General features: G+C 35.9%; 1 protein-coding gene across 3 annotated transcripts in view; it reads left to right on the top strand.

Moving 5' to 3' along the window:
* JMY (junction mediating and regulatory protein, p53 cofactor) overlaps nt 1-13,225 on the top strand; it is a 92,423-nt gene that overhangs the window by 19,782 nt on the left and 59,416 nt on the right. For all 3 annotated transcript variants that reach the window (XM_019641017.1, XM_019641015.1, XM_019641016.1), the window contains exon 2: nt 11,689-11,862. In XM_019641017.1, coding sequence (XP_019496562.1) covers nt 11,689-11,862 — 174 coding nt within the window. The remainder of the gene's footprint in view (nt 1-11,688; nt 11,863-13,225) is intronic.

Below are 13,225 nucleotides of genomic sequence, written 5' to 3'. Positions count from 1 at the left end.
TTTGTAGGAGTAAAAGGCCAAATTATTATATAATTTAAAGAAACAAGTATAAGCATATCATAATGAGGATTATTTTGATGACTTTAGTGGCTGTTGCCTTTAAACATCCAACTTCATTGAATGGCCCGTGTACTGGGAATAAGATCTTGGCCAGTGCTGGCAGTAAGACCAGGCTGACAATGTCATTCTGTACCTGTCTTCTAAAGATGAAGGTCATCCTGTGATAGGCTTCAGTAGGAAAAGTTTTTTTTTTTGTTTTTCTTTCCTTAGAATAGGTAAATAATGCTTCAATAGAGAACTGAATCATGAGAAATGGGAGTTTTGGCTTAATTTAATTTGAATAGTGCTAATCTAATATAAAGTAATAGTAAATGTAGTAAGAGAAAGAGTAAGTGGGAAAATTATTTTAGATACAAGAAAAAAAGTTACATACCAGTCAGTGATTGTACATATTTGAAAATTGAACACATAATTTGTATAACTTTACAGGGACTTTTCCTTCACATTATAGTTAATACGGGTATATTAAAGTATTTAAGCACTGAAGCAGTGCTTCTCAAGGTATTAAGCACTTGAAGGAGTGCTTCTTAAACTTTGACATGCATATTCATCACATGGCGAACTTATTAAAATTCAGATTCTGATTCTGTGGGTCTGGAGTCAGCCCTGAAGGTTTTATATTTCTAGCAAGTTCCCAGATGATGCTGGTGTTGCTGGTCCCAGACCATGCATGGAGTAACCAGGTACTAAATGACCATCACTTTGATATGGTTACTTAGTAAGTTGAACTCTGTGAACTAAAAATTAAATGGGGCAATTGAGCACATGCATCGTCAGTCTTTTTTCTTACTCCATAGATGGTTTCAGTGCTTATTAGAATGCACTGCATATATAGACCCCGGGTGGTGTCCCGCCTCTCTGGTGTGTACTCTCTACTTCAAAGTACATGATGACATTGCTACCCCCTTCCACTCAGATTTCTCATAGGAGATGCTTTTATTCATGTGATTTCTCAAATTTGGGTTGTTGTTCTTCACCTTTTTAGTACTTCCCATACTTCCAAGACCCAGTTAAAATCCTAGCTTTAGAACATCTTTTTCAACTGCATTAGCCCACTCTGATCCATCTTTTCTCTAAACTTTTACCATATTTTACAGTCATATTTTATTTTTGTTTGTTGGTTTGTTTCCCTGGTTAGATTGTAGACTTCTTAAAGATAAAGGCTGTCTTATACATTTTGCATCCCCTGCATGACCTCTCCTCTTGGCTATCTAAAGAGCAATTTGGACAGTTTCTCTGAATCTGTAATCTTTGCCTCTAAAAACCTGTTTCTATTCCTGGGTTGTCTCGGTGAATGCCAGAAACCTAATAGTCATCCTTAATTCCCTCTACCCTAAACCCAGTCTTTCATCAAATCCTGTTCTTTTATTTGGGAAAGTATTCCCTGATGTTTTCTTGGAACCAGAGAGGTCTTGAAGGAACAACAAAACAGAACAAAAAACCTTTAATGACATCTCTTTGGTTTCAGCATAAAGCAAAATCCCACTTGGCCTGGCCTCTGTCCACATCTGTAAATCATTTATGTATTATCAGTTGTTAAAATCACCGATGTTTGAATTGATTCTTTTTGCTCTGGTTGACCTCTGTTTAAAACAAACCAACAAACAACCAACAACCCAAAACCACTTGTTAATAAAGCAGAAAAGACATTGGTCTGATCATCTTATAAAACAATAGAGTTTAGCAGTGATGAAAATCAGTGTTAATTGGTTATTATGGATTTATTTTTTAAACTTATTTTTTTTACTTTAAAAATTAAATACACACAATAAAACATAAAATTGTCTTCATGTAGTTTTGTGTCATCATTTAAAAATTACTAGACATTGTTTTACATCAGTTTTAGATTTACAGAAAATTTATCAGAAAACATGGAGTTCCCATTTGCTCCTCTCTTGCCCACAGTCTCCACTTTTATTAACCTCTCGTATTAGTGTGGCACGTTTGGTACAGTTGATGAACCAATATTGATGTGTTATGATTAAAATTAAACTCCATAGTTTGCATTAGTGCTCATTCCTGTGTTGTACAGTTCTCTGGGTTTTGACAAATCTATAATGCTGTGTATCCACCATTACAGTATCATACAGAACAGTTTCACTGCTCTAAAAATCCCTTGTTTTACCTATTCATTAAAGTGCATCACCTCTCTCCAACCCCTGGCAACTAGTGATTTTTTTTTTTTTTACTGTCTCCATATTTTGCCTTTTCCAAAATGTTGTAGTTGGAATTAAAGTGTTAAAATTGGCCTCTTTTCACTTAACAATATGCATCTGAGTTTCCTCCTTATTTTTTTGTCTTGATAGCTCATTTCTTTTTATTGATATTCCATTGTATGTATGTACCAATTTTTTTATCCATTTATCAATTGGAAGGACATCTTGGTTGCTTCCAAGTTTTGGTAGTTGTGAATAAAGCTCCTATAACATTCATTTGCAGGTTTTTGTTTGGACATAGGTTTTCAACTCACTTGAGTGAATATGAAGAGGAATGGGTGCTGGATTATGATATGGTAAGAGTATGTTTAGTTTGGTAAAAAAGATGATACTATGCTAACACTAATCAGAAGAAAACAGGAGTAGCAATATTTTCAGACTAAGCTCACCTGGAGTAAGGGAATTTATCAGGAATAAAGAGGACATTACATAATAATAAAAGGTTTAATTCTCTAAGAAGAACTAATAATTCTTAATGTGTATATGCCTAACAACAGAGCACCAGAATACCTTCCCACCAGCACTCGCATGAGAGTTCTGTTTTTTCCACATCCTGGTTAGTATTTGGTGTTATCACATGTGTAATGGTATCTCATTATTGTTTTAATTTGCAATTCCTAAATGACAGTATGATGTTGAGCAGCTCTTCATATGCTTGCTTACCATTTGTGTATCTTCCTTGGTGAGATTGTTCAGATCTTTTTTTGCCTATTTTTTTTTTAATTTTTATTTATTTATTTATTTATTTATTTTCTTTTTAGCTGAGCCATCCTGCCACCTGTTGGCAGCTCAGCAGCAGCTCAGCTCGGGCCGGGAATCAAACCGGTGACCCTGTTGCTCAGTGCTCACATTCTTGGGTGAGCTCTTAACCAACTGAGCCACTCGGCCGGCCCTTTTGCCTGTTTTTAAATTGTAATGTTTTCTTATTGTTGAGCTTTAGGAGTTCTTTGTATATTTTACATCACAGACCTTTATCAGAAATGTGTTTTACAAGGGTTTTCTCCCAGTATTTTGATTTCTCTTGATAGTGTCCTTCCTAGAGCAGAAGTTATTCATTTTAATGAAGTCCAGTTTACTAATTTTTTCTTTCATGGATCATGCTTTTGGTGGTGTATCCAAAAAGTCATTTTCAAACCCAAGGTCACGTAGAGTTTTCTCCTATATTATTTTCTAGGAATTTTATAATTTTGCATTTTACAATTAGGGCTATGATCCATTCTGAGTTAATTTTTGTGAAAGGTATAAGGTCTAAATTTCATTTTTTTTTTTGGCATGTGGATAGATGTCCAGTTGATTTGTGCCTTTTGTTGAAAAGACTAGCCTTTCTCCACTGAATTGTTTGTTACTTTGACAAAAGATTTCTTAATTATCTGTGTGGGTTTATTTGGACTCTGTTCGATTGATCTATTTGTTTTCTTACCAATACCATATTGTCTTGATTACTGTAGTTTTATAGTAACTAACTAAATTGGATAATGTCAGTCTTCTTTGTTCTTCAGTATCTTGTTGACTCTCCTGGACCTTTTGCCTTTTTTTTTTTTGCCTTTTTATATAAACTTTAGAATCAGTTTGTTGATATTCACAAAGTAACTCTGAGATTTTGATTGGCATTGCACTGAGTATAGCTATAAACAAAATTGGGAAGAACTGACATCTTGATAATATTGAGTCTTCCAACTCATATGTATATGGGATATCTCTCCATATAGTTAGATCTTTGATTTCTTTTATAAGAGTTGTATAATTTTCTTCATATAGACTTTGTTCATGTATTAATATTAAATTTATACCTAAGTTTTTGTTTGTTTGTTTTTGTCTGCTAAATGTAAATGGAATCTGGAGGATTTTTTTTCGACCACATAGACAATGATGTCATCTGTAAACAAAAACAGTTTTATTTCTTCCTTCCAAATCTATACATTTTTTCCCCTTTTCTTGTCTTATTGTTGTTAGGACTTCAGTTTGGTGTAAAATAGGAGTGGTAAAAGAGGACATCCTTGCTTTGTTCCTAATTTTAGTGGGAAAGTATCTTGTTTCTCACAATTATATATGATGTTGGCTCTAGGGTTTTTGTTGATGTCCTATTATCAAGTTGAGAAGCTTCCCCTGAATTCCTAGTATGCTGAGTTTTTATCGTGAATGCGTGTTGGAGTTTATCAAATGCTTTTCCTGCATCTGTTGATATGTTCATGTGATTTTTCTTCTTTAGCCTATTGATGTGATGGATTACATTAATTGATTTTTTTTTTAATTGGGGAATTGGGATGGGAACAGCGCTGGGGAATTGGGGGAAGGGGAACAGAGAAGTTGCTGTCGTTTTGTTCTTCAGTCTAGTTGTGGAGGACGTTGCTTCACTGGACCAAGTTGGCACCATCATTGTGCTCTTCCCAGACGAGGCAGATCAGTCTTCGGCTTCTGGACGGCCGCTCACTGCGGCTGCTGGCCGCTCACGCTGGCTGCTGGCCACACATGGTAGCCCATGGCAACCCACTGCCACAGGGGCTGCAGCCTACGCCGTCACAGGCAACCCACGGCAGCCCAGCTCCAGGTCCAGCCGTTGTTCAGCATCTTAGCTGTGGAGGGCAGTGTCACTGGCCCTCCTATGTGGGATCCGAACTGGGGCCCTCTGGCGTCCCAAGCCAGTTCTTAACCATCACGCACTCGGCCGGCCCTAATTGATTTTTGAATATTGAACCAATCTTCCATACCCAGAATAAATCACATTTGGTTGTGATATATAATTCTTTTAATACGCTGTTGGATGTGGTTTGCTAATATTTTGTTGAGAATTTTTGCATCTGTGTTCATGAGAGATGTTGATTTTTAGTTGTCTTGTAATATCTTTGGTTTTGGTATTAGGCCAGTGCTGGCCTCATAGAGTGAGTTAGAAAGTATTCCCTCTCTTTCTGTTTATTTGAAGAGATTGTAGAAAATTGGCATAATTTCTTCCTTAAATGTTTGGTGGAATTCATCAGTGAACTCACCTGGGCCTGATGCTTTCTATTTTGGAAGGTTATTAATTATTGATTCAATTTCTTGAATATATTTAGGCCTATTCAGATTATCTATTTTTGAGTTTTGTTAAATTATGTTTTAGGGAATTGGTCCATTTCACCTAAGTTGTCAAATTTGTGGGCATGTTGTTCATAATATTCCTTTTAATGTCTTTGAGATCAGTAATGGTGTCCTTTTTCATGTCAGATATTAATAATTTGTGCCTTGTTTTTGTTTTTGTTTTTTTGTTTGTTTACTGCGCTAGAGGTGTATCAGTTTTATTGATCGTTTCAAAGAGCTATTTTTTTTGGTTTTATTGATTTTTTTCCTCTGTTGATTTCCCTTTTTCAATTTCATTGAATGAAATTTTTATTTCATTCTCTTTTACTTTTCTTTGAATTTAATTTTCTCTTTTTTTAGTTTCTTAAGGTTATTTTCTAGTTTCTCAGATTGTTGATTTTAAACTTTTCTAATATATGCATTCAGTGCTATAATTTTTCCTCTAAGCACTGCTTTTACTGCGTCCCAAAGTTTTTGAAAAGTTGTGTTTTCATTTTCATTTGGTTGAAAATATTTTAAAATCTCTGTTTTTCTTTGACCCATATATTATTTAAAAGAGCGTTTAATCTACAGGTATTTGGGGGCTTCCCAGCAGTCTTTGTTAATGATTTCTAGTGTAATTCCATTGTAGTCTTAAGAGCACATTTGGTATAATTATTTTTTTTAATTTTTAAAAGTGTGTTAAGGCCCATAACGTGGTCTCTTGGTGGATGTTCCATGTGAGCTTGAAGAAGTGTGTATTCTGCTGTTACTGGATGAAATAATTAATACATGTCAGTTATATCCAGTTGATTGATGATGCTGTTCAGTTCAACTTTGTCCTTATTGATTTTCTGCCTGTTGGATCTGTCCATTACTGATAGAGGGGTCTTGAAGTCTAACTATAATAGTGGATTCATCCTTTTCTTCTTGGAGTTATGTCAGTGTTCATGTCAGGTATTTTGATGCTCTGTTATTAGGCACATACACATTAAGGATTAGTATGTCTTCTTGGAGAATTAGCCCTTTTATTATTATATAATGCTCCTCTTTATCCTGATAATTTTCCTTGCTCTGAAGTTGGCTTTGTATGAAATTAATATAGCTATTCCGTCTTTCTTTTGATAAATATTAGCATGGTATATCTTTCTCCATCCCTTTACTCTTAACCTATCTATGTCTTTATATTTAAAGTGAGTTTCGTCTAGATAGCATATATTTGGATCTTTTTTTTTATATCTACTCTGACAGTTTCTTTTAATTGGTATATTTAGATCACTGGTATTTAAAGTGATTATTGATACAACTGGATTAATATCTGTCATATTTTTTACTATTCATTGCCTTGTTTTTTGTTTTTTGTCTTCCACTCTTTTTCTGCCTTTGGTTTTAACTGAGCATTTTGTATTATTTTATTTTTTCTCAATTAGCATATCAGTTACACTTTTGAAACTTTTTTAGTGGTTGCCCTTGAGTTTGCAATATATATTAGCAACTAACCCAAGCTCCCTTTAAAATACGTAGTGTCTGGTAACTTATATAACAGGGTATTCCAGATTCTTTCCTCCTGTTCCTTTTAACATTGCTGTCATTCATTTCACTTTATCAATCAGCTATAATCGCTTAATACATTATGGCTACTATTTTGAACAAACTGTTACGTTAGATCATTTTAGTGGGAATAATAAGAAAATATGCTCTTTTACCTTCATTTATTGCTTCTCTAACACTTTTTTTATTATCTAGATCTAAGTTTCTGACCTATATAATTTTCTTTCTTTCTGACAAATTTCTTTTAACCTTTCTTGGAAGACAGGTCAACTGACAATAAATTCCCTCGATTTTTGTCTGTCTGAGGAAGTCTTTATTTCTCCTTCAATTTGAAGGTAATTTTGCTGGATACAAAAGTGTAGGTTGTTGGGATTTTTCTTTTAAATTCTTTAATTATTTCACTCTATTCTTCTTGCTTTCATGTTTTCTAAGAGTTTAATGTATGAGGTCTGAAAATTCAGTTTGCGAACTCATACTAGAAAACGTACTACATACTTCATTGCTGAATATCACTATGGTCCCCTTTGAAGTACTCCCCTTGGGAAGCTATGTACTGGTGCCAGCACCTAGTCCACCATTCAAAGCAATTTTGGAACTCTTTTTCTGGAATGGCCATCAGAGCTGTTGTCATATTACCCTTGATGTCCTGAATGTCATCAAAATGTCTTCCTTTCAATATTTCCTTTATCTCTGGGTAAAGAAAGAAGTTATTGAGGGCTAGATCAGGTGCAGGTGAGTAGGGAAGGTGCTCCAATATAGTTAATTGTTTACTGGGTAAAAACTCCCTCACAGACAGTGCTTTGTGAGGTGGTGCATTGTCATGATGTGAAAGCCATGAAATGCTGACGAAAATCTCAGGTCATATTCATCTAACTTTTTCATGCAGCCTTTTCAGCACTTCCAAATTGTAAACTTGGTTAGCTGTTTGTCCAGTTGGTACAAATTCATATTGAATAGTCCCTTTGATATGAAAAAGGTTAGCAACATTGTTTTAACTCTTGGTTTGGACTGATGGAACTTTTTTGGTAGTGGAGAATTGGCTGACTTCCATGCACTTTGACACTTTGTTTCAGGGTTGTAGTGGTACGTTGGCCATATTTCATCACCAGTGATAACATGGCCCAAAACATCTTCCCTCTCCAAAAGGTCTTGGCAAGCTTCGACTCTCTTTTGCTTTTGTTCACCTGTGAGCTCCTACGGGACTATTTTTGCACACACCTTTCTCATGCCAAGATTTTCAGTTAAGATTTTCCTAACTATTTCTCTATCGATGTTTACTTGACTTGGTCTGCTATGCTTCTCACAATCAGCCGACGATTTAGATGCACAAATCGATGAATTTTTGCAATGTTTTTTTTCATTTCTGCTCATTACTGGCTGCCCTGACCTCTCTTCTCAGTGATGCATTCTCTCCCCTCAGAAAAACGTTGAATCCATTTGTACACTGCCGTTTTCTTCATGGCATTGTCCCCGTAAACTTGGACTAACATGTCTCTCATTTTACTTCCACTCTTGCCAAGTTTAACAAGAAATTTAATGTTTGTTCATTGCTCTAATTCAAGCTCAGACATTCTAGCAACAGTGCACAAAAACACACAACAACAATAATGAATGCCACTCAGTAAGACACCACCACATGTTGACACAGACACAGCTGTGAGACACTGATACACCAAGGTTAGGAAACCTTACCGAGCTGTTTTGTACAGTGCTGCCAGTGTAAGTGCACGGTGGCGAGTTTGCAAACTTAATAGTGAGCTCTCGTACTTTGCATCCTTCTATAGGTAATTGTCCCAGACTTTTTGCATATTCTGTTCTTTTATATGCTTTTTCGTTGCATTTCAGTTTTGGAAGTTTCTGTTGACATTCCTTCAATTCAAGCTCATTCACTAATTTTTTTCCTTTAGTGGTTTTCAGTCTGATGATAAGCCCATCAGAGGCATTTTGAAATTTTTGTTAGTATTTTTTTATTTCTAGTATATCCTTTTGATTATTTCATAGTATTTCCACCTCTGCTGACATTACCCATCTGTTTTTACATGTTGTCTTTTTTTTCCATTAGATCCCTTAGCATATTAATTATAGTTGTTTTAAATTCCCAGTCTGGTAATTCCCATATCTCTGCTATATTTCAGTCTGGTTCTGATGCTTGCTGTGTCTCTTCAAACTTCAACTTTTTAATATGCCTTGCAATTTTTTTTTTTTAAGATTTTATTGGGGAAGGGGAACAGCTGAGAAGTTGGCATTCAAATGTATATGGGTTCCTCTTTATGTGATGTGTTATTTTTCTCTGGCTGTTTTTAAGATTTTCTCTTTGACATTGGATTTTCAATAGTTTGACTATGATCCTAGTTATGGGTTACTGCTTGGGATTCTTGGAGCTTCTTGAATATGTAAATTGATATCTTTACCAAATTGGGGCCAGGAGTTAGCCATTATTTCATGAATTTTTTTGCCCCATTTTCTCCTCTTCTGGAACTCCAACTAAATGTATCTTATAGATCTTTCAGCATTGTCCCGTGGATCCATGAGGCTTTGTTCATTTTTTTGCTCTTTTTCAGATTGGATACTTTCTCTTAGTCTGTCTTCAAGTTCACTGACTCCTTTTGTCTTTACAACTATACTCTATGTCCATCCAGCAAAGTTTTTACTTCAGATATTGCATTTTTAAGTTCTAGAATGTTCCTTTTTAAAAAGTTTCTTTTTCTCTCTTGAAATTTTTTGTATGTTTCTTTATGAGCATATTTGTGTTCGTTAGCATCATTATAGTAACTGCTTTAAAATCTTTGCGAAATCCATATTGGTTTCATCTTGCAATTATCTCCATGGATTGCCTTTTGAGTGCTGAGTTTTGTTTTCCTATTTCTTTATAGATCTGCTAAATTTGGATTGTATCTGGACATTATAAATGATACCTTGTAGAGCCTTTGGATTGTGTTCTATTTCTCCAGAGAGTGTTGCTTTTTACAGTTTTATTTTAGCACAGTTAATTCAGTTAGTTCAAACTGTAAACTCTGCCTTCTTTGCAGAGGGCAGAGCTAAGTTTTTATTCTTAGCTGCAGTGCTTGTGCATCCTAGTTTCAGTAATCAGCCTGAAATTTGAGTTTATTTATATACAAATTTGGGATTTCCTCCTCTGGCTTTCTCCTTTTCAGCATTTTCTGTAACTGATGTGATTGTTCCGAACTCTGTTCTCTTATTCAAGCTGCCAAGGCTGTGGGTTTCTATCTGTGTTTTAGCCACACTACTTTCCTCCTTTGGAAGCCAGTAGGGCCTGCCCACAGGCTAAAACCCAGAAATAAAAATTCACTCGGGTCTTTCCCTTCCAAGTGATGCCTCCTCCAGTTTTCACTTACTTTTGGCCACACTACAGTACCTTCAGGTAGTTGTTTTATAATATTTTGCCCAGGTTTTATAGTTATTATCAGAGGGAGACTTGTTCTAATAGGAACTACTCAGCCAATACTAGAAGTGGAAATTCTCCATATTATTTGTGAAACTTAGAATTACAGTAGCCTCAAAACAATAGAATGGTGACTAATATTTATATAGCACTTCATGGTTATAAAAGCACTTTGATATAGATTATCTGCTTTATCATGATTATTAATGATATAGTAGGAAGAATACTAAATGCCTAGGTGCTGCTACACTTTGGGCCAAGAACCTGGACAAGAAGTGAATCCGAAGTCTAAATTCAACATAATAATACTATGTACACGTATAACAAAATGTGATAACTAAAGCAAGAAGTTGGGGAAGGAAAATGGTAATGGAAACTTTAGGTATGAGAAAGAATAGCAGAGTTTTGTGCCTTTAGGCAGGTGAGACTATTGCCAGGACACTAAGAATAAGTATATAAAGGATTTTCCTGCCACATAGTTGTTTCAGAAGTTCTTTAAACTTCAACTTAAGCTTCCTTGGATAACCTTTTCTCTACTGACTCTAAAGTAGATTGCCGCTTACGTAGCACCATCTTCCCACCTCCTGTTCTTTCTCACGGAACCATCATGGAACTCATTGTGTTACTTTTATACTTTTAAAACTTAATCTTCATAACATTTATTACGGTTTCTAACTTTTTTCATTTTTTAAATGGAGCTATGCTGTAAGCTCCATAAGGAGAAGGGACCATGTGTTTGTATACCTAGCTCCTAGCCCAGTGCTTAACATGTGTTAGATGCTCAGTTCATATTTGTTGAGGAATGGATGTATACACACACACACACACACACACACACACACACACACGCATGAATACAGATATACATAAGTACCAAGGAATGCAAAGTAAGAGTTATAAACATCTATTATATAGTCAGTCTTAAACTTTTCAGTAGAGTTGAGTTTTGTTTTTTCACCTAGATTTTGAAGAAAGCAATGGGCATGAGTTGAAGAATTACTGAGGGAATGTTCCAAATTGGGAAGAGGAAAGGAATGTCAAGAAGCTTTGGGGGAAATTAGTAAAATAATATTGTCAAGAATTGATAACTACTTTGTAGATTAGTAGTAAATTTTTAAATAAATATGGAGAAAGATCGTGGAAAAATATTTTTAAATAGTTAAGGTTATACAGATACTACGGAGGCCTAGAAAATACAGAGAAGAAGAAGAATATAGTGAAAGCAGTTTGAAAGGATAATTTAGGCAGTGATCTTGAATAATAAGACATCTGAGGCATGGAAATGAGTAGCAACCAATGCTTTTTGTTCTGTCTTGCTTGTGTGTTTTAGGGTTCCCAAGTCCTGAGATGATAGGGGGTTAAAAGCAAGTATTTATAGGCTCCTATAATTGGTTTTCTTTGTAATGAAACTTCCCTGTTCCACAGCTCTTGGATAAGCACAAGAATACAGAGAGCATGGTGGAGCTTCTAGACTTGTATCAGATGGAGGATGAAGCCTACAGCAGCCTTGCAGAAGCCACAACTGAACTCTATCAGTATTTACTACAGCCATTCCGAGACATGAGAGAACTTGCCATGCTACGAAGACAGCAGATCAAGGTATTTTTTAAAAACCTTAATGGTAGCCTGCCTATTTCATAGTTTTTGTCCTGGCTGACCATGCATTTTAGTTACTAGAGGAGCTTTTTAAAATGCAGTTATCTGGTTCTTTATCCCCAAAGATTCTAGTTTGGTAGGTTTGGGTTACATTCAGCCTGAACGCTTTATTTTAAAGTATCTCAAAAGGCAATTCTGCTGAGTAGCCAGGGCTGAGAACAGCCTAGAAAGCACAGCTGTAAATACATTGAGAGATCCCATTTGGCGCACCCCCACCCTCAGCCCCGCCCCCTTCCTGTACTTCTCCTCTCCTGCTCCTGTCTCCCTTTTAATATTTTGGGTATCATGTAGTCCTAAATTTCTTTACCAGAAGTTTTGGAACATTTGTTTTCAGAAGACCTTGTTTTGAAAGTTACAAGGATTTAATAGTAGAGCTTTAGAATTTATGACATTTAATTTTCATGTGTAAAGTATATATTACAGGTTTTTTTTTTTAGCTGAGCCATCCTGCCACCTGTTGGCAGCTCAGGTCGGCCCAGGAATCAAACCAGCGACCTTGTTGCTCAGAGCTCGCACTCTTGAGCAAGCCCTTAACCAACTGAGTCACTCGGTTGGCCTCATATTACAGTTTTTCAGGCAAGTGTTTTAAGGGTTTGGTTTTACAGCTGACCTCAAATAAGTTTTACTATGTTTAAGTCACATGGAAATGTTGCTGAACTAGGACTTAAAAATTGTGTTTTGCATAATGGGTTAAGTTGGAACAACATTATATAAGAAATGTGTATTTAAGAAATGAGCATTTATTCTGAGAACTTTGTGCTTGGGAGCAAGGATAAGTATTTGAAAAATTGTAACAAGGTAAAGCATGTCTGTGTGTTTCTTTTTCCCTTTACTATTGCATCAAGATACAGAGTGGACAGACTTAGTCCCCTAATGGGCACACTGATTTTTATTAATACTTTAGAGAAATATTGGGTCATTAGTTTTATCATAAACTTGGTTGGTATTGTCGAAGTAAGAAACATCCAAGCCTGTAGAGAATATTATAAGTTTATTTGAGCCAAACTTATGATACATGCTGGGGAGCAAGACCTCAAATGCTCCGGACAATAACAGTTTTGCAGCTTTTATACATTTGAAACTGTAAGGAAGATTACATGGAAGTGGGAGAAAGCAAGGTGAGAATTGGATTACATGAGGGCCGGCCGAGTGGCGTGATGGTTAAGAACTGGCTTGGGATGCCAGAGGGCGCCGGTTCGGATCCCACATATGAGGGCCAGTGACGCTGCCCTCCACAGCTAAGATGCTGAACAACAGCTCAACCTGGAGCTGGGCTGCCATGAGTCGCCGGCGACGGCGTAGGGTG

This window comes from Hipposideros armiger, unplaced genomic scaffold (genome assembly GCF_001890085.2).
Source record: "Hipposideros armiger isolate ML-2016 unplaced genomic scaffold, ASM189008v1 scaffold_55, whole genome shotgun sequence".
NCBI classification, from domain to species: domain Eukaryota; kingdom Metazoa; phylum Chordata; class Mammalia; order Chiroptera; family Hipposideridae; genus Hipposideros; species Hipposideros armiger.
Note: the sequence above shows the minus strand (reverse complement) of the source record. Positions and strands in the feature narration are given on the sequence as shown.